Genomic DNA, 26,404 nt, shown 5'->3' with positions numbered 1-26,404 from the left:
GAAACAATGATGGCCTCAAGACAATATTTTGGGGCTGAATCTCGCCCAGGCCAGAACGAACTTACCACCTTTATGAGTTTTATTCTCGGCATCTATGGAATAAGCTTTGTCACGTCGGATTTGTACGTTCGATAGTGTGACTGACATGACGTTTCGCGCAAGTGATATATATGGTCTTGAAAGCTTGCAACAATGTCGCCTTATGATTCTAAAGCTGCGCACGGCTATCCCCGAAAGGAGACGTCCGGCTAATGAAAGAGAAGTGCAATATCATCCAACTACGTGCACATTAAGGTTTTCGCAGGATAGAAATCATAAAATTTCGTTCTACCAAAGACAAATCTACAAAAGAAACCTTTCCAGCATGCATTTCTTATCTTCGCAATACCCTTCATTGGCACGTCCAAGGATTTCCAGATGCGATTGAACACCCTCCGATGAGATATATTTTGAGGCTTGTTGGAATCTACAGCGTCTTCTATGTCTCATCGCGACAGGGATGGTGTCCCGAGCGTAGAACGTTTACAGCTTGTCGTAGTACTAGGGGTACCATTAGTTATAGCTTCAATAATGTATGCGAGGATGACGGCTTACCTCGGTGTACGCTGGTACATCCGGCTTGAGACCCTTTTTGATGCGAATAGCTTCGACGATGCCGCCAGCTTTGCTTGTCTTATCTGTTGGATTACCTGGTAGGACCTGGTAGTGATCAAACACAGACTGTGGGAATGCCTGGCCAGCAGTATTTGATCGCAAGTCGGCGACGAAACCGAACGACTCATTGACAGGCAAGTATGCTTTGATGTTATACAGAGGAGTACCTGGGCGCTGAGCCTCTTCAAAGACGTGACCACGTCTCCTGGTAAGCACACCGTAGATGCCGCCCATGGCTTGTTCTGGAACTTGAATTTCGACAAGATAGACTGGTTCCAGAATAGACGGTTCAGCGAGCAGCAGAGCAGCATAAAGCACACGACGAGCAGTTGGGATGATTTGTCCACCGCCGCGATGGATTGCATCGGCGTGCAGCGTGACATCCTGGATGTTGAAGCGGGTGGAACGCATTGGCTCTTCAGCAATAGGACCTTCGCGAGTGGCCCACTGGAAACCAGAGACGACAGAGTCCTTGATTTCGTTTAGGTACTGCACAGCCTTGGTCTGGTCAACAAGAACGTTTGGACCCGTGGTGTCTGGCCCGAAGCACCAGATCTTGCGAGCATCGGTGACATCCCAGCCATGTTCGTCCGCGAGGATACGGGCGCGTGCTTTGAAATCATCTCGTGGGCCGATCTTACCAGATTCGATGTCTTTCGAAACTTCCTCGGCAAGAGGTGTCGCCGTGACGTATAGACGGTTGTGCTTATTAGGCGACTTGGAAAGGGCAACCATTGATGAGTCGCCGCCAACAGACTCGCGATACGAGACGACTGGGTCAGAGAACCTCAGTGGGACGCCGGCATGATCTTCTTCTAAATCCTTGAGACAGATTTCCAAATGCAGCTCACCAGCACCCGCGACAATATGGTCACCAGATTCGTTGATGTAGGTCAGAACACAGGGATCGGATTTTGACAGACGCTTGAGACCTTCGACGAGCTTAGGAAGATCATTTGCGTTCTTGACTTCAACAGATCGCTGCACGACAGGGGAGACTGAGAACTTCATGACCTTCATGTTGTGAGCAGTCTCAGAAGTAGTGAGCGTGCCGGACTTCAGCAGGAACTGGTCGATTCCGACAATGCCAAGAATATTACCAGCTGGTACATCTTCGATTGGTTCGATGAATCGACCCATCATGAGGATGGTACGCTGAACTGCCTTGATAAACAGGTCGTCCTTCTTGCCAGGTGTGTAGTGTGGTCCCTGAATTCGGACCTTGAGACCGGAGCGGATAGTGCCAGAGAAGACACGGCCAAAGGCATAGAAGCGACCCTTATCAGAAGTCGGCACCATTTTGGAGATATAGCACATGAGTGGTCCCTTGGGGTCACAGTCGCGGATACCAATGGCAGATTCATCATCTGGGGGACCCTCGTACAAGGTTTCCATGCGGTACCTCTGGGCGGTAACTGGAGATGGCAAGTGGAGAATCATCATCTCCAGAAGGGCATCAGCAGCAGGTAAGAACTTGCGCATGACAACCTTCAGAAGTGCCTTGCCCTCGAGGTCTTTCTCGTCGCTGGACAGCTTGATCTCGAGCTTCTCAAGAAGAGTGGGTATCTCGTCCTTCTTAAAGTTCATGACCGCGTTGAAGATGCGGAAAATTGGATCAAGGATGAACTGATTGAAAGAGCGCTCAGTGCCGTCTCCTGGAGCGGTTTTGGTCCACTTCTTGGTCTTAGGAGAAAACCAGTTATCTCCCTAATGAGGGTTAGCTTAGCTACGTGTTTAACAGAAGCGATAAAACAAACCCAGAGGCGGGTCATCATCTTGTTCTTGTCCACACCAAACTTCTTGCTGTATCTTGAAGCGAACTGTCGGACTGTGAAGGCCCAGCCGTGAAGACCGGATCCGAAAGCAATAGTGCCCTTGTCTGGGTACACCTGAACATCGCCAAGAGCCTTGTCGTAGTAAGTGGCGATGACGACATTGACGGACTCGATGACACGAGAAAAGTTCTGATACAGATCCTCTTTCTCGAGCTGTAGCTCGAGCAGAGCGCGATCGACCTTATTGATGATAACGACTGGCTTGATGCGTTCACCAAGGGCCTGTCGTAGCACGGTCTCGGTCTGCACACACACTCCTTCAACGGTGTCGACGACTACAAGAGCGCCATCGGTGACTCGGAGAGCGGCTGTGACCTCAGAGGAGAAGTCGACGTGACCTGGCGAGTCAATCAAGTTGATGAGGAAATCATTTTTCTCGGTCTTGACCGGAATGTCCTTTAAGTCCTCCTCATCCTTGAGCTGGGCATAAAGAGAAATAGCAGTTGACTTGATGGTGACACCGCGCTCTTGTTCATCAGCGCGCGTATCAGTAAAACGCGCTTCACCGGCTTTCGCAGCGGAAATGATACCAGCTCGCTGGACAAGCGAGTCAGTGAGAGTAGATTTTCCGTGGTCGACTGGATTCTGCGTTAGTAAGAGCAAAAGCGGATGTTCGCTATTGTGTGGATGTGTGCGTATGAAGAACATCACACGCAGATAAAGGTTTCGAAACTTACCATGGGCAATGACGGACATGTTGCGGACGTTAGCCGCATTGTCCATGAGACTACGGATCTGCATTCATTGTGAACATTTGCTCCTGATACCCTTGGCGCAAATCGTGAAGACGGCGTACCTCCTCGACGGTGAAGCTGTAGAAGAAATGCTGTTAGCACAAGGTTTCAGTGCTAAAATTTGGGCATCGGGAGGTTGTCCTAGAGCTTGCTCAAGCTGACAAACCTCGGAAGACTACTATCTCTGCAACCTGGAAACTCTATGCGACTTACTTGACCATCCTGAAAAGCTAGTTGCCGAAGTTATGCTACGTGAAAAACTTTTGTGTTGTTCCAAATGTACCCCGCCTCGACGGACTTTCGAGTACGATTCAGGCTCGCAGAGTGTATAGACACAGCCTGCGACGATTGGTAAAATTGCAAAGAAAGAAAGTCCTGGTTTGAGCAGTGGCTATCGTGAGCCTAATCAACCCAGGAAGCGGTGTTGTTGGAGTGACGGTGGAAAGGTCGTGGGCTCAGTGGAGCTTTTTGCAAAAGTGCGTAGGCGCTTGGACCAACGTCGAAAGTGGCTTGTCTGGGTGAGGGGCAAGTTCGTCGGGTTCGATCACGAGTTTCGATGCGCTGAACCCAACAGCGTCTGCGATGAGCCTGCACAATGACTCATTCTTGAACGATTTTGACGCTTGCCATGGTCTTGTTTGATCTCTCTTATTTCGAAACTGCCGCATGACTCACGGCTGGGCGTTGTCTCCCAATGTCTGTTTGGGGGCAATCGGAATGTCCCTTCGGCGATACCTTAGCACTAACTCCGAGAGCGTACATGATCGCTGCCTTTTCGTTCCTGAGAGTGACATTGGCACCAAGTGTTAGATGCTTGCTGATCGTCGCACATTGGGATGTACTGGACTGCTGGAGGCGCATCGAGGTTGAGAGAGCCCAAACTCTAGTCAATGACATCTTAACTGCGTGATAATCATCGTCCACTGTATCACAGAAATCTGCTCGTCTGGATCCGCTGATCATATTTCGCTGTCCCCCGTCCTCACTATGACGGTGTTCTTTCGACCAGAACAGGGCCGATATCTACTTGTTGTTTTCGCTCTGAACGTTGCCAGCAAGCTTGAAATCAATATCGTGGTCTTTTCACCTCTTTAAAGACCAAAAAAAAAAAAGAATCGTCTTATCGTGGATCAAGCTCTTGCTTCGGCAATCATCAGGCGCCTTGGAAACCGGATTGAACGATTTGCTATTCAAACTTCTTACGCCTGATGTTTGTCATGTGAAAATATGATCTGTTTTCTTCTCGAGTGGTGAGAGCTCGCCATGACTCGCTCTGTGGTACCTCTTTTACCAAACACAAGCGTAGCGCACATGGACGTATCCTGTCTCAACGTCTCGGTTGGCAGCCTATTAGGAACTCGCTCACATATTCCGAACACCGAACGTGTTTAATGTAGATATGCAGGCTCTCGAGCATCAGAAGTTCCAAGAAGGTAACCCGCAGCAGCTTCGACTCCACGTTGCTCTTGTCGTCACGTGTTTGAGAATAGCTGAACGAATAATCGCTTAGCAATGCTAAGGTCATATCCGTATTTCCAATAGCAACGAAGTGAGCGTCGCCGCTACACTCTCTTCCCGGATGGCATTCATCGCAACTGGCAGGGCGGTGACCCTATGGTTTGACTTTAATCTGGCAAATCCTAGCAATGACTTCCCTTTCTTCATTGATGTTCGAGTATACCTTCCTCATTGTGTTGAATGAAAAGGCCGTGAGAGCCTGGAGCAGAAAATACTCAGAATTGTCACTTGGTTCACATCATGCATCTTTGATCACGGGTTAAAATTGTGGCGACCACCAAATGCAATGTACTCGTTCTGTCGCACAGCTCCTAGATTGTATTGATCTGGATCTATTGACTCAACACGACCTAGCAGCTCTACATTTGCAAGGTCAGGCACCATATGAACATTGCAGTCGACCTTCTCGTTTAGGCCAGCCTTTTCGGCATGCTTGAATCACAAGACTTTGCTTGCGAACGGATCAGCGTGTTCATGTCAAAACTTCTTTGCGCCAGTTATTCTCGGATGAGAATGCACTAAACAAACCTTCCTCGGCATACCAAGGCTTCTGCCAAGATGCCTTTTCCTTAAACAATCCGAAATTTGCGGTCTATGGAGCATCAATCAGGTCTAAGCCGAGCCAGTTATGCTTGACGTGACGAGAACAGTACTTTAGTAGATGAGTTGTCTTAAATCAAGCAAAGTGCTGTGACCCCAATGCATGAACCGTCCCTATTATAAATGATAATAGGTCGATGTTGAGACGCACTTGTGGTGAACGACCGTGTTGGACTTAGCGGTAGAGTCAGAGAGTGGCTCACCGTGCACCCCAGATCCGTCACATGCATTTCAAAGCATCTCCGCACCTTCAACCTTGGCACGTTACAACGCCTCGCCCGCCTCGTACCGTAGATAGTTATCTTGGGTAGAGGGGTTCGGTTCTCCTTTCGATAACAATGTATTCTCAATGCCTTCATTACTTTCTCTTCCTCTGACGTTCGCCCTTCCGCCCATTCTTCTGTTGCTTTCCATACCTCTTGCTCTTTTCGCCGCATTCACAACGCTCGCTGCCTTTGTGACCTTAGCCATCAGGTTAGGTATTGTATACGTTGAGCTAGGGGGTGCACTGCTGCGATCCTACCTCTTCGCCTCCACCTCTAAAGTATCGTCATCAAAGTCGCCGCGGTTGCATCTCTCAGAGTCGAGCTCGAGTCTCGCGCATCACCGACAACGCAGCAGAAGAAACAGCATTGCCAGCTTTGCTAGTGTCGATCAGCCTAATACAGCAAGGACGCTAGTATCTTACGGAGTACACCATCGCAATGACTCCCTTGCCAGTCTTTTAGGAGCTGGTGCACAAGGGCCTGCCAGGGACTTTGAAGGCATTGGAGGTTGGAGAGACGAAGACGATGATCCAGAGCGCGAAGCGCTGTGGATTGGCATGAATAAACGCCTCGAGCTGCCTGCTGCCCAGCCGGTCAGATGGCATCGACGCTCTGGCACCGGTAGTAGCACTGCTAGCTTTGTTGGCGGGAGCAACAACGCTATACAAGGCTGGCTTGGCCCCAGTGATGGCCAAAAGAGATGGTCGCACGGGTCGGGCGCATGGTCGCCGGAACTGTTGCGTATGAGCCCGGTACAGTCCCGAGCACGAACGCCATCGGTCACTGAGCGTGTAGTGTTTTCTGGCCAAGATGAAGACGGTTACTTCGCTCTCCAAATGCCTAAAGTGGCAAACAGCACTGGGGAAGTTCTCGTGCTCAAGAGCTCGGGCAAGGAGGGCAGAAGAAAGAGCGTTGGGATGGAAGCAAAGGAGCCGAAGCGCGAGAAATGTAAAACTAGTAGCGTGGACAGCATATCGAGCATGGGTAGCAGGGTTACGGTTCGAAAGACAGGATATTAACGTTGTCATGATATAACGGGTAACGGATGACGAAAGAACATCTAATTTTGAAACAATCTGGTCCATGCTGGTTGTGAAACTGGCGTTTTGATCGCCTCATCATCGGCCTTTTGCTAGTCTACACTACCTCTCGTCCCGATTTCGCTAAGATGATTTATTTTTTGAATTCTTCTTCAACGAGGCGGCCGTCGACTTTGATCCTTTGAGTCAATCCCTGGAAAGATCATAAGACATTTTGACGCCATTGGATTTTCTTAGCAAACACCTGAAGTTCAGAAGTTGAGCGGACAAGTCTATGACATGTCTTTTACTTGAGTCTATGTCGATTCTCACAGAACGAATTGAAGCGACCTAAGCAGATGATTACAAATCTGAATCCGCTCTCGCTGTGGAAGTTCATGACCGAATCCAGTGAGAAAGAAATCATTGGAGTGGAATATGTCTTCACGTAGACAGTTCCTGAGCTAGGTTGTAGGTGAACGAATGCAACCAATTAGTCAGGAGTTACATACATTCAAGTGGTCTTCTAGATCCAACGTTTGCTACGCTATCTGTTATGTTCTATGTACAAGCATTACATTACATCTCGTTGCACATAAAAGATTAGTAATGGTCATGAAGCGTCGTCTTATTGTTTTGCGAGCCAGCTATGCAAAGATAGTGCCGTCGTAATCTTTCCCACTCGTGGCATCTGTTATAGTGTAGTTCCCAAAGCAAGCATACTGGTAGTTTGCAAGCTTAGTAGAATTTTTCTGGCTGTCGATGAACTTGCTAAGGGGGCACAAACCGTCTGTTCGGCCGGCGCATGCACCTCCGCGGATAGAAGAAAGAGGAAGGATGCCAGAATTTAAACGCATGCGAATGAACTTATTTGGTGCACTTGAGGCCTTGTAGCCGTTCTGTCCAACATAATATGATGCACTATGTGTCGCCTTTGCCACTGGATTTGCATCCTTGCAGCCAATGACCTCTGTGATGAGTCGTGCACCAAATGGCGTCAAATGCGAGAGAATGAAGTGGCGCGAAGGGTTGGGTGGATATTGAGAGAGATTCGGCGGATCTTTGAGATAGTCCAAGCTCATGGCTGTCAGCACTGAGACGATAATATCATCATGGGAAGCATCAAGATAGAAAGGTCTGCCAAGAGGGAAGTCCGCCGAATTGTCGGTCAAACTGCTATTGACACTGCTATTAGAGCTCGTGATATATTCATTCTGAAGGCGTGCGAGCAGTTCTTGCAAGTATCCAATTCCTTGTGCTCGACCAGTCGGATTTCCATACGAATAGTCGTAATAGTACTCCATGTCCAAGGTCTGCTCGAAACCGGCCCACTCGTCCGCGGTAAACAAGCCGCAGAAGTCAGAGTCACCTATATATGCCGTTTCGTATGCACAAATGCTCTGCATAGCGTATGTGTCATTGACAGTGAAGGTGAAGCCTTTCGGGGCATAGGCCTGAACTCGCTTCGTCGCATCTTGAAGGTACAACGCCACATACTTAAGCAGATCCTGATCGCCCATGTCGAGAATAGGAGAATTGTTCTCGTTAATACAGCTATCATAGGAAGCCAGAGTATTGTTCTCCGTTCCCCCTTCCGGAATGATGACAACATCATAGGGAGATGTTGCGTTCGCCAGGCTCGGGTTTGGTGTTTGCTGGAAGCTTGGGCCGAAGAAACCGAGCGCCCAATTGAGCATGCTATTCTCAATGCGAGATTGGCTAGTTGTTCGAAGTACGGGCTTAGGTCTTGCCGTGCCATTGGTATAGCTGGAGTTATAGGTTACTTGGCCTTTGGTCGCATTGTACAGCAGTCTTCCATACGTGTTCCAGAATTGTACCCCAGACGAGAACTCTGTAGCGGCACCAATGCCTGTCAGATAACCCTCGCCCATCTGATACTTGTACGTATTCAGGAAGGCCAAAGGTCCCGAAAAGCTAGAATTGGCGTTCAGCGACGTGAAATTGAGAACTTTCTGAGCAAAGTTTTCATTATTGGCGCCGTCGTCGTAGAATGATGTCGGGAATCTTTGTGCATGTCGTTGCAACGAGTGGACTTGCTCGATTCCACAGCCATCCGGAAGGCCGACATCCTCGACGCCAAAGTAGGTTTCATTGTTATCAGCATATGGCGAGATCTGACCCCAATGCCTGGAGATGATGCTCAGGTCGGTCAAAAGAGTAGTCTCATCCGTCCGTTTGTCAAAGAAGCTAGGAATGCATTCGACCACTGAGATCAACGCCAGGGACGTGATTGGAAACTTCATCTTGTGGCAAGGCAGCCGGGAAAATAGCTAAGCGAAGTGACTGAGAAATACTTCCCGCCATCTCGCTCTTCATATATAGTTTGGGAAGGTAGCAGCATCATTGATTTACGGGACGAAGAACCACATTAGTTGACGTGCAAGGCACCGGTTAATTTCTTCGTGAATGGCTTAGCCAGAGATACTAAGCTGGATAGAGGATCTGATGTGCGTCCACGGGCGGATTGCGTGAAGGTCCACGCGGCGGCACGCGGATTGACAAGATAAGGCGATTGGCTTGTCTTGGCCAGCCTGGGCAAAATTGCTTCTGTCTCTGCCGAGACCACGCTCTCGCGCGAGGCTCACTTCTACTCTCGCAGAACGTCGACGTGCTTGGTCGTCTGAACAATCGCAGCTCTTCCCACCACTCCGTCATGCACGTGCTCTGCTTGCCTGAGCGCAGGATTAGCAATTCTTTTACGCTGTGCCGGGATTTGGCCAGGGATGGAACTGTGATCCGCGCAACAAGCGAACGATGGTAGGGGAAAAATTGCACTTCCGGAGGCAGACGCCCTCGATCCTGGCAGGCCCAAAAGTTCGGTCACATACGCTGACGCAGTTATCAGAGCGCTTTTCCGATCTTGGTCTGCGCCGAGGGTGGAGCTTGCTCTTACCAGTTGACTGGATCAACCGTGTCATTAAATCTTCGGGCCTTGACCCTATACATTCTGCGTGACTGATCAAAGCGACTGGAAGCCGCAGCAGAAAATAGCTCCAAAAAAAAAGCGTGCGGGCCAAATGGAAGTGCCTCTGGCAACCTTTCTGACCACAGGGGACATCCTACTCCGGTGGAAACGGTGTCGAAGAGCTGCGTGAAAAGGCACGCAATGCCAATCAGAGCTTGAATTGACAGCATCATCATTGTTATCATCATCATCATCCAGAACCAGATATTCGATGGCTATAGCTGAAAGACTATAATGTACTTTACAGGATGTCTTATAGAACTATCCCTGAACTCTACTTCAATGGGCCTTTTGGACCTTACGCGTCTTGTAACTGAGTGAGCATTGTGATTGGGGCCTATTGCATAGATGGATTGAATAAGGACGAGGACTTCAGCTCAAAGGAGAGAAAAGGACCGTACGACGTAATCCAATGCGAAATACGTGCTCGAGGTCTTGCGCCTTTGTCCACCGTAAAATTTTCGAGAAGATGATAAGTTGGGATAATCCGCAGATTATGGTCGAACCTGAAGTCGTCGCGAAGTGTATGTCCTTTAGAACACGATATTTTCTCCACACATCTATCATGACATCACTTTCTAGACATACACGTACATGGGACAAACCGACGTTGAGCAAGTTGAATCATCCTTTCGTCCATCTACCTTATCACAGAGAACAGACCTGGTAATTACATTGTAGTAAAAAGAAAAGAGCTTCCTACGTAGCTTTCGAAATGACCTTGGTGCTACCGTTGCCTCTTGGACTTGAAGCGTTCGACGAGCCCTTTGAATGCTGAAGATGACTTTCGTGTCCGGTTCATGGGACGTGACATATTCGCCCTGACCTCTGATCTAGACGTAGGTCGACTGTTCGATGATGATTATGCATTAGTATGACTACACACATATAATACACAAGACTTTGAGAACGCCGACGCCCTAAGATAATACAACGAAAGTACAACCTGATGCGCAGCGCAAGGAAAAGCGCAGCTGACAACTCACCCAGCAACAGAGGTGGCAGTTCGTTGCCCGCTGGCAACGTGGTCCCCAGTCTTAATGTTAACACCATTCATCGTTTTGCTTCTATCCTCCACCTCTCCATCATCCGTGTCAATCTCGCTGGCTGCGGAGTCCGTCGTGGCTTCTTCGTCTCCATCGTCTTTGTCAAAGTCGTCATCATCAAAGAAGACGCGACTTTGTCTTGTAAGCTCGTCGACCAGAGAGCCTCTTCTCTCATGACCACTTCCATAGATGGCGCTGTGCGGGCGTGAACCAAGATCAAGTGAGCCACGTGAACGATTCCACCATTCACCGAGGCGCATGCTCAAGCTAGGGCTCTCTGGTCTTGGGGTAGGCATGGCCGATGGGTCTTGTGGTGTTCGTGGAAGAGGTTTATTGCGTCGTTGCACTGGTGTGGATGCCCACTCAGGACTGGACGAACCACTCGCTTCATATTGTTCATGTTGCGTCTTTAATCGAGATGGTGCCTTTCTTGCGTCTTCCCTAGTCTTTGCGTCTCGAAGAAGTGCTTGTAAATCGTCTTCGCTCAGAATTTCTGCAATGCCACCGGCAGGAACCACTGATCTGGTCGCCCTTCTGCCTTCTTCTATCAGTCGCTCGACTTTGAGCCTGTTCTCGATAAACTTGAGCTTAGGCCATGTTGCAAGTTGGCCCATATGGATCATACGTGCAAGTCGCTCAACGCTAGGATCAGATAAGATGTAGTAGAAATCGCTTGGGACGCTTTTTGGCCAGATTGTGATGGTTCCACTGAATTTCTGTAACCATATCTCAGACCAATCACTGCCCAGTGGCCTCGGAAGAAGCTCCAGGTGCCGCAGCACCTTGAGCCATTTTGTTAGATCTAGCTTCAAGTACTGCTCAGTTGCTGATCCAAGAAAGCCACCACGCCAACCACGACCACGACGATGGGTTACGGGACGACCAACAGTGCCACGTGAACTGAAGAAGAACAGATTAATATGAGGATTAGCTTGCGAAACGATACTGAAGTTAACGTTGAAGTGAAGGTTGAGTGCCTTGAGCGGTATGTCCGTGCGAAGAGAGCCATCCTTCCACTTGTGACCAAATGAGTATGGCTCGAGCTTGCCAGTCTTCGTCTTCTTCATTAGGACGACAGGATTCAGGATGCCAGGCACAGCTGCAGAGGCGAGGACGGCCGACCAAATTACACAATCCGGGGCGGTAAGATAATTGGCGAGAATAGTTGGCGAATGTGGGTCTGAAGGGACGCAGCTCACATTGAGGATGCGACCCGTTCGCTGATAGGCTTCTCGAAATGTCATGCTGCCACGCGAGAACCAACAACAGCGTCGAGCCCAATCTACACTGTCGAACCTTGCACCAGTCTTCCACCATCGTGGCAACCACGTCCAAACGTCATCATGGCATGCCGTAATCTTGTGAGCGAGTGCTGGCACGAGTAGCCTCTTCAGCTCATCGTTAGTGCGAGTACCTAACAGCACCGCCACAAGAGCACCACCTGATGTGCCTGTGATGACATCAGGGAGTAAGTCCGAGTCCATCAAAGCCTTTGCGACGCCAAAGTGATAGTATGCAAAGGTAGCACCGCCACTCAGGCACAAGGCTGTGCGGCCAAAGTTTGTGTGAAGGTGTTTGAATAGCGAGCGCTTGGATTCCTTGTCTAACTGCCTTGTGTCCTTGAGAAATTTGAGTGATGCGTGAACTTCATCAATGAAGCTTTGCACAAGGTTTTTAGTTCCATAGTATGATTCGCTGTACAAGCGCGGATTTTCAATTCCAACAAAGTTGTTCTTTACGCTTGCTTCCACTAAGCCACGGAGTTCGTCGACAGCCTGGCCGTCTGAATTTTGTTTGACTTCGTCAGCCTCAGCAAGCTTCCTGAGCTTTGACATCTGAGTCCATGCACGTCTGACCGTCTTCGAGTCGTAGTATGCATATTCGTCGACCGTTTTCCACTTGTCGTTCCCCAAGTGTGTGTCCAACGCTTTTGCGGCTGTAATCCATTCTTCATAGCTGGTCGAACTTCGCAGTTGCCGTCTCAAACGGTTCCTCCAGCCCCTCCAAGTGATATAGTGTTCATATATGAAGATGTAAAATCGAGTGAGCAGGTAACTTATGCTCAGGGTGACGAGCCAGCCTAGGATACCGACGAGCAGCGGCCACTTGAGCAACGTATAAACGAATCCCTCTCTTGTCTCATCTTTGCCACGTCGCGGCTTTCTTCTTTTTCTTCGCACACGCTGACGGACGGGGCGCCAATCATTCAAGGCAGTGATGAACATATTTGAGGACTGCACCGTAGGTGCATTATAAACGGAGAGATCGTCCTGCGACGGCGACGGCTCAGGAGCGGATAATGCGCGAGCAAAGGCAGCGATATCATCTTCGCAGACAAAGTCGGTGTCGTAGTCTGGAAGTTCAGTAACGTCGTACGAGTAGCTGGGTTGGGACTTTTCCTTGGGTTCAGACATGTTGGGCCATCACAACCAGGAGGGGTTTCGCCCCGGGGGGGGGGGGGGGGTGAACGAAAACCGGGAGACTAGGGGAATTATAATTCCTCGAAGATATCTCTCACACAGATGTGATTTCTGCCGCGCGAACCCGTTCCTGAGCGTGGGTATGGGTGTGGGGGGTTCGATGTGGAGAGACCGAACTGGACGTGAGGGTCTGGCTTGTGATTTTGAGTCGTTGGGAAGGCGCAGAGCAGTGACGCAACCAATGGGCCAGGGTCCGGCGACCGGACGCAAGTCGCAGTACGCAGAACGGTACAAGAAGGCACGTAAGCACCCGGCCAGCGTGGCTGCAACGGGTTTGCCGGACAGCGCCGGACGCTCGGCTGAGGCCACAACCGCGACTGATGCTGCGTACCAGCAAGCACGCTCCGTACGCTGACTTTGGCAGAAATCTGCTCGTCTGCTCCTGCCGCGCCGGCATCGCGTTGAAAACGGACATCGCCATCGATTTTCTTTGCTCCCTCTCATTTGTCTATTTGAAATCCCTGCGGACCGTGTCGTCGCTCTTTCCCTTCCGACCCTCAGCTTGCGCTCTCCTACGCTCCTCGCCCAATTGCGCCGTCGCACGTTGGTCCTTTCTATATTCCACTTGCCTGTCCTCACCCATTTGGTCTACATCACCGCAAATCGCACAGATTGCTGGCACCGCTCCAGCCTGCTCCGCACGGCGTAGCCTGTAAACCAACCGTACACGTGAAGTCGAACCACGAAAGCGCGATGAGATGAGATAATATGTTCCCTCGCCCCTTCCCTCGATATCTCCGACCTTGCGCATGGAGCTGCAACGCACTTTCCCAATGTGCTGCACGGCCGTCCTCCGCATTCGCGGCTTCCTCGCCGCTCCCCCATCAGCCGCCGCCCGTGTTGCGACGTTCATTCAGAATCCTCGCCATCGAAACGTCTTGCGATGACACCTGCGTTGCCGTCTTAGAATTGAAGGCACGTCGTGGCGCCAAGTATCGCACTGCAAAACTGCTGTTCAACCAGCGTATCACATCCAACAACCTTCGCTATGGTGGAGTACATCCCTTGCGCTCCCTTGAGTCGCACCAAGAAAACCTGGCTCTCCTGCTTGAGAAGGCCAAGCGGAGGCGGGGATTTAGGACGCCTGATCTGGTTGCTGTCACCAGAGGACCTGGCATGCGCAATAACCTTCAGTGTGGCATCGACACCGCCAAGGGCCTGGCCGTTGCGTGGGGAGTTCCACTCATTGGTGTTCATCATATGCAAGCTCACGCTCTTGCCCCTCGCTTGCTGAAAGCAACCAGAGCCCCCGCCAGTGGAAGCAAAACCTCGCAGCCATCGGAGCCGAACTTTCCTTTCCTCTCTTTGCTCGTTTCTGGCGGACACACCCTTCTGGTACTATCGCGTTCCCTCAAGGACCATCAGATCATTGCATCCACGGCCGATATTGCCATAGGCGACTGTCTCGATAAAGTTGCTCGCCATGTGCTTCCCCCAGATACACTCGCGAACTCTAGCACTGTGGCGTATGGAAGTCTGCTTGAGGCCTTCGCATTTGACTTGGATCCAAACCCTTCCTACAGACGCATTCCGCGGTATGAGTACCATCCGCCTCGCACCATGGGAGAGGAGTACGAGAAGGGTCAAGTAAAGAACGATTATGGATGGCACTTTCCCACTCCTCTTCTAACGAAAGATGGCAAGAAATCGCGCGCCATGGAATTCAGCTTTGGCGGCATCTGTTCACACGTTCAGCGAATCGTTTCGTTTGGTGGGACACACAACACACCAAGGGTGTCCCCCATCGAACTGCAAGAGGCAAAAGTTCTTGCCCAAAGAGCAATGCAGTCAGCTTTCGAACATCTCGCTGGTCGCGTAGTTCTTTTCCTTGAATCACTGGCTGCAGCGGAGGTGTCTGTTCCCAACAAAAGAGCATCGAGTGGAAATATGCCCCAACATCTTGTACTTGGGGGAGGAGTCGCGTCCAATGGCTACCTCAAGCACATTTTGCAAAAATATCTCTCTGCGCGAGGGTTCTCAAAGGTCAAGTTGTGTTTCGCCCCGCAGTCGCTCTGTGTTGACAATGCGGCCATGATCGCATGGACTGCTGCCGAGATGGTGGGCGCCTATACTGCCGATCAGGACTTCAGGTTGGAGATGGATGACGCTAGTTCAAGCCTGTCTATGCGTGCGATACGTAAGTGGAGTCTAGAAAATCTCCTCACGCCTGAAAAGGAGTTAGAGAGAGAGATGCGGGAAGAAAGAGAGCGAGATGAACGCCAGAAGCAAAAGACTCCTATGACGGCATGTACGACCGCAGAGCAATCAAATGTTGAGAACACAACGTCGCAGTCTATGCAGCCTTGCCAAGACACTCTACTGGCGGATCTGGGCCATCCTGTCAATTCTCAAGCCTTGAGCGAGAAGAGTCGTCTTGGCTTGGTAACGAACAACTATCCAACAACTTCGGCTGAGCTGTCAAATATTTTAAGTTCTTTGCGAGCCGAACCCCAAAAATAAATCGTGAAAAAAATCCACCCGCTTCCGAAACTGACCAGTTGGGTGGTAAGATGTCGAATCGCTTGATATTCTCACTGCACCAGCAGTTATTTCGTCCCCGTCTTTGCTTGCGAGCTGTCCAACAGCTTGCAAGACTTACAATCAAGACGGAAAAGCAGCGGCGAAAGGTCTTTGGATGTATTCAAAGAAACATATATCTAAGGAGAATAAACACGATTTAGACTAGGGTACATGTAAGATTCGATGTGAATCAATAGATCAGCTTCGTTATGTCAAACGTGATCCGGTTATCTAGATGCATACATGGTGTAGTCTTAAATTGGCCACCGAGGGCTTGCAGTTCGATAAATGGGGATGCATTTGATGAGCCTCATATTTGACTTCGCTATATAGAGTACCTGGGCTCAAATGCGAAACAAGGAATTCAGAAGATGGTAAGACGAGATTCCGGAGGTTCGAAGCTTTCCGTTAGCCTACCTAGAAGCTCAATGTTGCACACATTGCAGCTTTTACTTGCGGGAGTTGTCCCATATTTTTCCGTTCATATCGGTGTTCTATCCCAGAACTTGCCCTTCAAGTAATCGGCAGGAATCAAGCGATCCAGACCTGTACTTCCCTGATAAGCGCTTCCCCTCGAATCCAACGTGTACCTGCCGTGACCGTCAACAGCCAACGTCACGAAGGGAGCTCTGAAGAACACATTCCGCGTATCGTCAAAGAACAGACGCGTCCATGTTCCTACGCGCAAGAAGGGTCGCAGTACCGCTGGCGCATCTTTGATTTGATGGGCCCGTTCTTGCGGAGAGTTTGCGGGGGCAATCTCTGCCAGCTTGCGGGCGAGTGTGAGACTTTCGAGTGGCAACGGACCGAGTGTTTTTTTTTGCAACGGCACGAGACCTGTCACTTCGACAGTTGCCTGTAAAGGTCCAGCCTTGCCCTGCGGTATCACTGTGATGCGCTTGACCAGATTGCGCGCCGCACCGAAACACCATACGCCTATTCCGGTCAAGGCGACGCCGGCCAACACCAGTCCAGACGTGATGACCCAATGAAGGCGATCCTCGCTCTTTCTGGACGGCGGAGAACCGAATATGAAGCTCACGCCAGGTTGCAACGCATTAAGCACGCCATATCCCACGAAAAAGACGCCTAGGCCAGAAGCGGCGAAAATGAGTGTACGATGTGATGGTGCCTCGTATATTACGGTTGGGCCCTTGAGCGTGCGGTTTAATTGCTCTGGCAACGAGCTTGGACTCTCTGCGCTTTGGAGCTGTGGCTTTCTGAGCCTAGGTTTTGGCGCCTGTTGAAGAGTACGAAAGACGGAAAGGAGACGATGTTGGTTGGTGCGAAAAGTTGCGACATGTGGAACGCGCTGCGCTCGACGGAGGCATCGTGAGCATATTTGCGAGGGCGGATTTTGATACGATAACCGAAGAGAGAGCAGGCCTTTCGAAACGCTAGCCATGCCTGCAGTGAGATGTGGTGATAGTGGGACAGTCGACAATGCGTCGAGCAAGAATGCTGAATACCAGTCGCGCGTAGCCGGCTGGTTGTGTCGTATGCTGTATCTATGCAAATTGTGCTGTGTGGCACAAGCTGCCGAAGGGATGGTCTCGTGTATTCGAAAAAAAAATTAAATAAATATTGGGTCAGGCAAGAGCTCAATGATGATTAGACGGGTTGTGGTGTAGCTTATGCTACATTTGTAGTGTGATGCTTGAGTTTTCGCCCGTTTTGGGTGTCTCCGAAGTCCGCAACCAGCAGTTTGGTCTCTCTGGACGCAGTACCGTGACTGCGCTTCGTAGTCCCAACTTTGGAAGGGAATCAAGGCTTTCTTTACGTGCTGTGATTCATGTTCTCTCTATTCCATTTCTGGCTAAAGTTGTTTGACGACAAATCTTATCCCACTGAAAGGACGTTGACCTAGGCAATGGTCTAGATTTGGACCGGGACGTCGTGGTAATAAAGCTCGACTCAGGCTGCAACGCAATACAAGGAGCAAGATAAACTTTGACGAGAATGTCCGTGCTACGTTGATTTAGAGAGAAGGATTGAAAGTATCCAGAATTAAGTCATGGGAATTATTCAGTGTGACTTACATAGCAACAATGTATGCTGGCTGGATCGATTGCTCGTGATCGTGTTCGATAAGAAATGCGCTAGTCTTATAGTCAAATTAATTGCAGCCCATGTCTTATTCCAGGCCATCAGCCTATGTATCATTTTGAGCAGCTACAACAACTGTCGGTACTGCTGACATCAGCGTACAAGTGATCTCGTAGTCCCGTTGAATATCGAAAAGCCTTGGCGTTTAATCTCCCAAACCTTCCACATAAGTTGGCACCATGGACGGCCAAAACCTTGACTTCTCGTGTTTTACCTTTCAAGAAGCCACGATCGAGGAGAGATATCAATGCTGGCGATCAAATAGTGAGTCATGGGCGGGAAAGCTCAGCGTTGAAGACCACGTAGCGAGAGAAGAGTGGAATGGCAAACAGAGCCTGACCCGGGATGGTGGGCAGCGGTACTGGGTCTTCAAAGGACCGAGGTATCGCGGAGCTCAGGGTGAAACAAACATTTATTCATCCGTTGAGACGTTAAAGAAGGAAGTTGTGCTGAAGTTTTCTGATGGAACGGTCAAGAATACCATCGCATATGGTATAGCAAGTGTTTTCACCGCGCCCGAACATAGAGGAAAAGGCGTTGCAGCAGCGATGATGGAACGCTTGGGCCAATGGCTTGACGGTGACGAAGCGGGGTGTGAACTCAGCATTTTGTATTCCGATATTGGGGTAAGGTGGTGCCCATTTCCGGAATGTGTTTTTGGATGCTGATAATTGTAGGAGTACTACGCAAGATTGGGATGGCCGTCTTATTCGTCGCTGGAGGTGATATTACCCTCAACTAGTAACGCCCCGTCCATTGCCATTGAAAGCTTGACTACCAAGACTGTGAAAGAATTGGCAACAGATGACGTGAAGCGAATGAACGAAAAGATTATTTCATCTCCAATTCCGGCGGGTATCGACGTCCTTGTGGGATTTCTTCCAACATACAGTCAAGCTGAGTGGCATTTCGCTAGTGAAGAATTCACTGCATCAAAGCTTTTCAACGATGTCCGAATACCGTTTGTCAAAGGAGCAATGAACACGGATACAGGAGTTTGGGCGTATTGGACGCATGACTTCAATGACAACAAGCTCACGATTCTCAGAATACACGCAGACAGCACGACTGGAGACAAGCTAGATCCAAATAATTCGTGTCTCCAAACGTCTGTGGTCCAAATATTAGGGGCAGCGCAAAAGGAAGCACATGATTGGGGATTGGACAAAGTTGTGATCTGGAATCCAAACACTATTGTCCTCGCTGCTTGTGCACAAATTATGGGGCGCGATATTGCGCCCAGGAAACGGACCGACAGCAGCGTTCCGTGCTTGAGATGGAAGCGAAGAGAGGAAAAAAAGGTTTCATGGTATCTGATAGAGAAATACAGTTGGTGCTGATGGCTGAAAGGTTTCCTGGAGTTCGTCTAACACGGCAGTTATTGGCTTTGAACAAACAATAACTCCTGTGAAGAGCAACAGACATACTAACGTTTCTAGTAGATGATTATATAACTATTAGCCTTTGTTTAAAAGGGACTATAGATTCACACATCAAAACATAAATTCCGGTTGACTTGTGCAATCACAATAAATTCGAATTACTCATAGACACCTCGAAAAGCACGCCAGAGCAGCAGCTCGTGTCTCGCGCTGCAACAGAGCATCCGAAGCGAAAATATTACCTTTTGTTACTGGGGGCAACAAATGGCTGTGATCCAAGTGGCTCATGGTGTTTAAAAAGGTTCAAATTGTTCCAAGAGGAGGATGTACAAAATGAAACCTTGTCTTGAGAAGTAATGAGTCGTTAGGCTAGTCGTATAAATAGACCCCGCTGCGAATAAAGAAGCCCACTGCGCTTTGCCTGTTTGGGGCTAGGCCTTGTTCCCAACATTTGAACGTCTTCAAGCTTTGGGAAGTGTACAATATATATTTCTGCATTGCATCAATAACCACGCTCTATAGGGCCAAAATGGCCTCCCTCGCTTCCTCCCACAGAGCACTAGCTCGCTTTGCGTCGCGCCAGCTGCGAAGCCAACGACGAGGTAATCGCCAATTGCAATTGCTTCCCAGGTCACTTCGAAAGGCTTACGAGAACGATGCATACAGGGTTTCGCAGCTCGCCCGCGGCGCAAGCTGCTCACAACTTCACCATGCCCGCTCTGTCGCCGACAATGACGGAGGGAAACATTGCGAGCTGGAAAGTGAAGGAAGGCGATGAATTTCAGGCGGGTGACGTGCTGCTGGAAGTCGAGACTGATAAGGCCCAGATGGACGTCGAGGCTCAGGATGACGGAATCGTTGCTAAGATCTTGGTATTTGTTTTTCGATTATGCCTGAACTACTTGGATGCTGATCAATTGTAGACGTCAGACGGTGCCAAAGGTGTCAAGGTTGGCTCGCGCATTGCGGTGTTTGCTGAACCGGGAGACGACATATCTTCCCTTGAAATTCCTGCCGAGGATTCCCAGACAGCTGCAAAAGTGGAGAGTGGCGCTCCTAAAGAAGAGCAAAAGGCCTCTGCAGAAGTTTCTCAACAGCCAAAGTCAACGCCCAAGGCCCCTGGCGCCGGACAAAAACAAAAATACCCCCTCTACCCCTCCGTGCAAGTTCTCCTCCACACGCACAACCTCAATGCTGAGGACATCCCGCCAACGGGACCGAACGGGCGTTTGCTCAAGGGAGATGTCCTCGCGTACCTAGATCGGATTCCTCCGTCGTATCCGAAGGAGATTGCGGATCGCATTAGCAAGCTCTCACATCTCGACCTAAGCAATGTCAAACCTGCTGCACCCAAAGACGCACCAAAGCAAGCAGAGGTTGCGCCGGTTGAAGAGAAGGCAGAGGAAATCCAGGTCGATGTTGCTGTGCCCGTAAGCTTGACTGCCGTGATGGATGTGCAGCGGAGAATTCAGGAAAGCTTGGGCATTACGCTCCCCCTATCGACCTTCTTATCAAGAGCAATTGCCCTTGCAAACGAAGACCTTCCATATACCCGCAAGACGCCAACAGCGGACGAGCTTTTCGATGCTGTGCTCGGTCTAGATAAAGTGTATGGGAAACCGTCCTTGACAAAGGACGGCTCTTTCGAGCCTCAGATTGTTGCCCTTCCGGATCCATCACTCCGCGTCACACGACCTGCTCCCTCACGACCAAAGAAAGCAGATTTATTCGACGAGCTTATTGCGCCGAAGCAAAGGAAGTCAACTACCACAGGCCGCAAGACCGGACCTATCGGCTCAATAGGCACAGAAAACATCTTTAGCTTGAGTGTTGGAAAAGAAGATGAAAAAAGGGCAAAGATCTTTTTAGAGAGAGTCAAGACTGTCCTGGAGGCGGAGCCAGGAAGACTGGTGCTCTAATTCTACTACATCTGGAATTGAAACCGCTAGGATGGGTAGACGCTATGGTGGATCTTGTGTGTATGATTATCAGGTAAATGTTCATAGATTAAGTTAGTCAGAGCGTTTAAATCAATCCTGGGGACAATTGAAATCCAACAGTGTACATTTTAACAGCACTTCAATCAAGCTCGCTCATTACTTACATATACGTGGCAATTACCAGCTATCAGCTCATTTGAATGACGTTGAATGACCAAAGTGCATTGGTAAGACTGGAAATAACACAAAGCAATGATAGCATCATATTTGATGGTCCAATTCCATCTGTACAGTACATGAACAGCAAAATGTCCCTACCCAACATGAGCAATCGCTAGTTTAAGATTGGAGACTGGAGGGCGACGATCCAACGTTTCTCCTTCCGAAGTTCCGATGAGATGGCGGTTGCTAAGATGAAACCTTACTAGGTTGATGGCCCCGAATTCAAAACGCTGTTGAAGTCCATGAAATCCAAGCTCCCGTCCATGCCTGTCGCGGCATACGGCGCCAATCCATCCATAAGGTTCGGATCAACCAAGAAATCAAGATTGTCAAAGTCGAAGCCTGGAAAGTCGCTACTTTCGAAGCTTGCGTTCGCCAAAGCGGTTTGCGCAGCAGCCGCATCAGTGCTCGAGCTCGGTGTCGAAGCAACATAAGGCTGCTGTGGCGCACCCTGCGGTGATGAACGTTTCGCTATGTCGAGAACTTCCTGTGTGACCTCGGCACAGCGGCGAGCCACTGCAACCATATTCATGGCTTGGAATATCTCTATGCTCTTCTGTACAATGCGCATGAGGTGTGCTCTGGTATACGTGGGGTTTGTGCCATCAACCTCGATGTTGATGTTTGATAGTATGACGTAAAGAAGCACCATGCTAGCGTACAAAGTATATGTTGTATTGTACCACCAAGTACGAAAGTAGGGTCTGTGTTTGTACATCTCGTAAAGGGATTCAATGGTATGCACTGAGGCATTCACGCATGCAGCGACGTGGATGGCGTATGGCCGACTATGATTGCTCAATTGCGGAGATGTTTCAGCTGCGGCGGCGATTAGGAACGGTCGATGAAGAAGGAGGCGAGTGTTGAGAAAACCTGCCAGTCTTAGCTAAGAACCTTGCAACCGAAGGACAAAAATCACGCACGATTGCGAAGGACCACCTTCTGTTTGCTCACCCACTCTGGCTCTACTAGGCTTGCTGAATCCCAATCAAGATTTGGCGGCAGCTGATTCTTCCAGTTGACCAGCTTTCTATCAATCTCGAGACATCGTACACTTTTCTCCGGCAAATGAAGGTTAAATTCAGGATCGGTGGTTTCCTGACTGAGCTCTTCTACAATTTGCGCTAGCGAAATCATATAGGTTTGAAAAGGCTGTTTTGGATCATCTGGCGCTGCGAAATGTGGTAATCGGATGCGATAGCGTTCTGGTTCACGCAACGATGATTCGCGCCCAGCAGCAGCGCACATCTCGATTTCAAATGAGTACAACCCCCACCATGTAGTGCTTGCTCGAACAAGCTCCGGACCTGTATAATTTGGTAAGCCAATGGCAAGAGCACCACGTACTGCCATTCCGCAGTAGAGGTAGCAGCTATGAGGCTTGAGGGCATTTTGGCAAAAGACTGCCATGAGGAACAAGGCCTGCGTACTCTCTAACGAACAAGCCTCAAAGACATCTCCCAAATGCGTCTTAGCTCTTTCAAAAAACAGTTTCGCTAGTTTTAGTGGCGGATAAGTAGGCGCCTTACGGTCTTGATGACCAGCGTAGCGTTCGGCCTGTCTCACGCTCATTGTATCCCGCATGAACGAAGCATCTTCACCAGCATTGATGGCACCAACAGCTAGAACTGCGTTGAACAATGCAAGAAATGGCGATTGGGACACTTCTTGTCCGGGGCGAAGACTCCAAACTTCGGATTCACATCTCTCGATGAACTGAGTTTGATCTAAAAATGGGTGCACAATGTGCAGGTTCAAAAAGTAGAGTCGAACACATTCACGCTCAATGTCCTGGTTCGAGAGTCGAGGAACCGTTGTGTGCACCGAGGATGACATTGATGGCCGCCTTGCTGATCCAGTTTGTGTAGGTGAAGCACTGGGCTGGCGCGTCCACGGCGACTGCTGGGAACTTGCGCGTCGAACTGTTTCGCTGATAGCAGGGCCGTCCCATTTTGGAGTTGTTACAGGAAAGTCAGAACTGTGCAGCAAGTTGACAATTGACATGTCTCGAGCGTCTCTGTTGCTCCGAGTCTCTGGTTTGTCCGCCGTTCTCAGTTTCTGACTGTGAGCTCGTGACCGAAGTCTCCGTAGGAAGCTGAATAGAGATACTGGGCCATAGTATTCTGTTCCACGAGTGTGGCGATTGACTTCTTCAAATCCTGATTCATTTTCCGGTTGCTGATTCGCCACGGAAACATTTGCAAACTCCGCCACTGGCTCAGTTGATGCGAGGGTCGGTTTAGTCACCGGCCGTTCGCGAATTTCGGGTTCACGCAAGTAAGATGTTCGCAGACTATCTGATTCTGCTGGAGACGCGGTAGGAGGTGTTCTACGCTTGATGGGATCTTCATATGGCAGGCTTGCAGCCGAAGTTGAGCGGTCTGGTTGCTGGATATCAGTGCGAGTTGCAGCACTTGGGAGAGGCACTTCGAGTGATCTATATTCGCATTGTAACGAACGCTCTTTGAGTGATCAGCTCGCAGCCATGAGATTCATGTGCACGACTCACTAGCACAGTTCGAACATGGAGTCGACTGATCGCACTGGCTCCAGTCAGCATATCCGCACGAGAGACTGCATGTATCATGTATTGTAGCAAGAACAGCACAGAGGCACTTCACGTGGCACACATGGTAGTACTGGACTACTCCAGGCTACTAATTTGGTCCCGGAATTGAGATGCATTTATGTGTTTATACTTGACTTGCGAACGGTTAAACCGAGGTGTCTTACTCGAAGTTTCCGAGATCTACAGCTCTCACAGGCTAGCAAGGCCCGGGGCAGTCGTTTACGCTTTTGGCCTTGCGATGAAGAGTTGTCCTGATTGTTTCGAGAAGCAGATGCTAGTTCAGACATGCTAAAATGCCGTCGGATGTTCCTTGATCGATGGAGGAAGTCCCGAAGATGGACGCAGCTGAGGTTCCGGCTTTGTTCCGGCGAGTCGAACCCTTTCCCTTTCGGGAACAAACCGTCGGCGGAACCTCCACCAACCCACACCATCTTGGTTCACTAACTACTGTACAGCGCTGTGCGAGTCCAGGAACGAACTGTTCTCGAGTCGACACGTTACGATCACTGATTCATTTCTTCTGCTCTTTGTTCTTCGCTCTGTCGCTAACTGCACTACTTCCTATTTTTGCAAGAGTTCCGGAAGGCATCAGATCTAAACAATCCTGTGTGGCAAAACGATTGATTGAACTTGTAGCTCAAGAGAAAAGCTTACAGAGATCGATGCACATCAGATCGTTTCTAGGCCTTTTGCGTACATGGGTCTTGAGCTTCTTAGACTTGGGCCGTATTTCAGCAAAAACAAGTAGCACGGAATCAGACCAAATACACAAACGATGCATTGGGCTGCAAACGTCCATGTGTACCCCGAAGCCTCCACCCACGGGAAAATGAACCAAGGATTGATGAATGCAGACAGCTGCGTAAAATGTTAACCAAAATTGGGAGACCAAATGTTTCAACTCACATTGATAATGACGGTGTAGAAGGTAATGACCTCATTCGCGTAGTCGGGGTAATTATCTACTAGATAAGACGACAGGACAGTATTACCCATCTGAAGTCCAAGGGCATCTATGAGAGTCAGTATTAGGCCCATTAAGGGTGACTTAGACCCACATAAAACAAATGCAATCTGTCCGGTGATCCAGTGCCATCCTTTGTCAACGGAGAAGCCCCAGATGAGCAGCCCGATGGACGAGACCACGGCGGCTGGAAGTCCAAGCCAGAGTCGCATTTCCGGTATTCTGTTGCCATGATTCTTCTTGGTTAAAATGAGCATCATCTTGTCACTGAGATGACCAGAGCATGCCAGCTCTGCCGCAAGAAGACCAATCATCAGTCCAAGTAAAAGGATCCCTTGTATGGCTGGACTATATTCAGAGTATGCATCTGGAACCAGCGTCGCTATGCTGCAGATCCACCAATACTGCAGAAATACATAGGCAAAAACACTGAGGACGACGGTCGGATATTTAAAGAGAACCAAAAATTGAACCAATGTGACCCACGGTCCGGGGTGCGGAACACCAGGTATTTTGCGCAAGTTCTATGCAGAAATTAGTGCGCTCCTTTGAGCATGGGAGCAACATACAAGATATCCGAGCTGCCTTGATCTGGGAATGTTCAGTTGGTCCGCATTTCCCCCACGTGATTCTGCGGATACCACTGCCGAGCGTGGATACAGAGTTTCTGGGAGGAAGAAACATTGGGCAAGTAGCTGGATGCTAAACATAATAGTGACATGGTATGCAACCCATTCCCCAGATGTGGCAAGCAAGCCACCAACTTAGCCATGTTAGGACAAATGGAAACTGTAGAAGTGCCAATGATACTCACAAACGCCTCCGAGACAAGTTCCCATGTTTGCTGCAATCGTCCACAGCCCGACACGGAATCCTCTTTGATGCTCCCAAGATATGTCATTGATGATCAGTAAGCCGATGTTCGCAGCTGGCCCAGCCCCGAGGCCTTGAAAAAACCTGACCGCCATGTATCCACTGAAATTTATAGACTTGATTGAAGTGCATCCACTGGCCACAACAGCGAGTGCGGTAGATCCTATCAAGACCGGACGCCTTCCGTACGTGTCGGCCAAAGCGCCTACGAGCAGTGGCCCCGCTGCCAGGCCGAGGCATGGTATGGCGAAAGTCCAGCTGACCTGATTGTAAGATATGTCCAACTGCTCTTCCAAATATCCAAAGGAAGGGATAATGGTGGTGGTGAAATAAGTGAGTAAAAAGTAGCTATATACGACAATGGCTATACATATGTACTTCTGCCAGATGGGCCAGTTGAGTGGATCCTCGGTGTCTCTGGTCGGTGTTGGCTGCAACGGTCTACCAGATGGATCAACCCTTAGCTCAGAGACATTCCCTTCGTCGCTGACAGTATCATTGACAATATCGAGAGCCACTTTCATCGTGTTGGCAGTGTTCCAATGATTTAAAAGCGAGACTAAAACGAGAGGAGAGCTTCTGAGAATCAACGGGTCGACTTGAGGACCCAAGGTCTTTAACTAAATATGTTTCTCCTATCTTCACAATGTCCCAATGTAGATATTACTATTTGTCTGTTTTCAAGTTGAT

The 26,404-nt window shown here is 49.5% G+C and overlaps 9 protein-coding genes across 9 annotated transcripts; 4 read left to right on the top strand and 5 right to left on the bottom strand.

The window, feature by feature from the left end:
- Positions 1–66: 66 nt before the first annotated feature.
- On the bottom strand, positions 67–3,732 carry PV09_06167 (elongation factor 2). Its single transcript, XM_016359766.1, has 6 exons — positions 3,437–3,732; positions 3,286–3,301; positions 3,167–3,224; positions 2,412–3,067; positions 595–2,361; positions 67–540 (listed from the first exon to the last, which is right to left on the bottom strand). Exons 1-6 carry the CDS (start codon positions 3,442–3,444, stop codon positions 523–525), a joined length of 2,523 nt encoding a protein of 840 aa, XP_016212602.1. The 5' UTR covers positions 3,445–3,732; the 3' UTR covers positions 67–522.
- A 1,869-nt stretch (positions 3,733–5,601) lies between these two features.
- Positions 5,602–6,740, top strand: PV09_06166 (uncharacterized protein). Its single transcript, XM_016359765.1, has one exon. The coding sequence runs from the start codon at positions 5,691–5,693 to the stop codon at positions 6,624–6,626; it is 936 nt and encodes a 311-aa protein (XP_016212601.1). The 5' UTR covers positions 5,602–5,690; the 3' UTR covers positions 6,627–6,740.
- Positions 6,741–7,079: 339 nt separating this feature from the next.
- PV09_06165 (uncharacterized protein) lies at positions 7,080–9,122 on the bottom strand. The gene is made up of 2 exons (XM_016359764.1): positions 7,139–9,122; positions 7,080–7,090 (listed from the first exon to the last, which is right to left on the bottom strand). The coding sequence occupies exon 1, from the start codon at positions 8,888–8,890 to the stop codon at positions 7,274–7,276; it is 1,617 nt and encodes a 538-aa protein (XP_016212600.1). The 5' UTR covers positions 8,891–9,122; the 3' UTR covers positions 7,080–7,090; positions 7,139–7,273.
- A 1,086-nt stretch (positions 9,123–10,208) lies between these two features.
- Positions 10,209–13,109, bottom strand: PV09_06164 (uncharacterized protein). Its single transcript, XM_016359763.1, has one exon. The coding sequence runs from the start codon at positions 13,070–13,072 to the stop codon at positions 10,595–10,597; it is 2,478 nt and encodes an 825-aa protein (XP_016212599.1). The 5' UTR covers positions 13,073–13,109; the 3' UTR covers positions 10,209–10,594.
- A 307-nt stretch (positions 13,110–13,416) lies between these two features.
- PV09_06163 (uncharacterized protein) lies at positions 13,417–16,095 on the top strand. Its single transcript, XM_016359762.1, has one exon. The coding sequence runs from the start codon at positions 13,847–13,849 to the stop codon at positions 15,596–15,598; it is 1,752 nt and encodes a 583-aa protein (XP_016212598.1). The 5' UTR covers positions 13,417–13,846; the 3' UTR covers positions 15,599–16,095.
- PV09_06162 (uncharacterized protein) lies at positions 15,757–17,434 on the bottom strand. Its single transcript, XM_016359761.1, has one exon. It carries the CDS (start codon positions 17,061–17,063, stop codon positions 16,140–16,142), a length of 924 nt encoding a protein of 307 aa, XP_016212597.1. The 5' UTR covers positions 17,064–17,434; the 3' UTR covers positions 15,757–16,139.
- Positions 17,435–17,819: 385 nt separating this feature from the next.
- Positions 17,820–19,299, top strand: PV09_06161 (uncharacterized protein). The gene is made up of 2 exons (XM_016359760.1): positions 17,820–18,390; positions 18,442–19,299. Exons 1-2 carry the CDS (start codon positions 17,944–17,946, stop codon positions 19,102–19,104), a joined length of 1,110 nt encoding a protein of 369 aa, XP_016212596.1. The 5' UTR covers positions 17,820–17,943; the 3' UTR covers positions 19,105–19,299.
- Positions 19,300–19,638: 339 nt separating this feature from the next.
- On the top strand, positions 19,639–21,269 carry PV09_06160 (uncharacterized protein). The gene is made up of 3 exons (XM_016359759.1): positions 19,639–19,748; positions 19,813–20,018; positions 20,070–21,269. Exons 1-3 carry the CDS (start codon positions 19,676–19,678, stop codon positions 21,063–21,065), a joined length of 1,275 nt encoding a protein of 424 aa, XP_016212595.1. The 5' UTR covers positions 19,639–19,675; the 3' UTR covers positions 21,066–21,269.
- A 241-nt stretch (positions 21,270–21,510) lies between these two features.
- PV09_06159 (uncharacterized protein) lies at positions 21,511–26,238 on the bottom strand (the record flags this gene model as incomplete). Its single annotated transcript, XM_016359758.1, has 9 exons — positions 21,511–22,181; positions 22,232–23,770; positions 23,818–23,851; positions 24,575–24,595; positions 24,652–24,735; positions 24,784–24,890; positions 24,936–25,365; positions 25,411–25,604; positions 25,656–26,238. 9 exons carry the CDS (start codon positions 26,236–26,238, stop codon positions 21,511–21,513), a joined length of 3,663 nt encoding a protein of 1,220 aa, XP_016212594.1.
- Positions 26,239–26,404: the final 166 nt, after the last annotated feature.

The sequence above is a fragment of the Verruconis gallopava genome, assembly GCF_000836295.1.
Source record: "Verruconis gallopava strain CBS 43764 unplaced genomic scaffold supercont1.20, whole genome shotgun sequence".
Classification (NCBI taxonomy): Eukaryota; Fungi; Ascomycota; class Dothideomycetes; order Venturiales; family Sympoventuriaceae; genus Verruconis; species Verruconis gallopava.
The sequence above is the reverse complement of the archived record's forward strand: the minus strand, read 5'-3'. Positions and strand labels throughout refer to the sequence as shown.

Excerpts from the sequence above, each read along its gene's own strand:
- PV09_06167 (XM_016359766.1), bottom strand. Across the intron at positions 3,068-3,166 it reads CATGTCCGTCATTGCCCATG|TCGACCACGGAAAATCTACT; the intron begins GTAAGTTTCGAA and ends CGCAGAATCCAG. Across the intron at positions 2,362-2,411 it reads AGATGATGACCCGCCTCTGG|GGAGATAACTGGTTTTCTCC; the intron begins GTTTGTTTTATC and ends AACCCTCATTAG.
- PV09_06166 (XM_016359765.1), top strand. The coding sequence starts at position 5,691 with ATGCCTTCATTACTTTCTCTTCCTCTGACGTTCGCCCTTCCGCCCATT.
- PV09_06165 (XM_016359764.1), bottom strand. The coding sequence starts at position 8,890 with ATGAAGTTTCCAATCACGTCCCTGGCGTTGATCTCAGTGGTCGAATGC.
- PV09_06164 (XM_016359763.1), bottom strand. The coding sequence starts at position 13,072 with ATGTCTGAACCCAAGGAAAAGTCCCAACCCAGCTACTCGTACGACGTT.
- PV09_06163 (XM_016359762.1), top strand. The coding sequence starts at position 13,847 with ATGTTCCCTCGCCCCTTCCCTCGATATCTCCGACCTTGCGCATGGAGC.
- PV09_06162 (XM_016359761.1), bottom strand. The coding sequence starts at position 17,063 with ATGGCTAGCGTTTCGAAAGGCCTGCTCTCTCTTCGGTTATCGTATCAA.
- PV09_06161 (XM_016359760.1), top strand. The coding sequence starts at position 17,944 with ATGGACGGCCAAAACCTTGACTTCTCGTGTTTTACCTTTCAAGAAGCC. Across the intron at positions 18,391-18,441 it reads TTTTGTATTCCGATATTGGG|GAGTACTACGCAAGATTGGG; the intron begins GTAAGGTGGTGC and ends TGATAATTGTAG.
- PV09_06160 (XM_016359759.1), top strand. The coding sequence starts at position 19,676 with ATGGCCTCCCTCGCTTCCTCCCACAGAGCACTAGCTCGCTTTGCGTCG. Across the intron at positions 19,749-19,812 it reads GCTGCGAAGCCAACGACGAG|GGTTTCGCAGCTCGCCCGCG; the intron begins GTAATCGCCAAT and ends CGATGCATACAG. Across the intron at positions 20,019-20,069 it reads GAATCGTTGCTAAGATCTTG|ACGTCAGACGGTGCCAAAGG; the intron begins GTATTTGTTTTT and ends GATCAATTGTAG.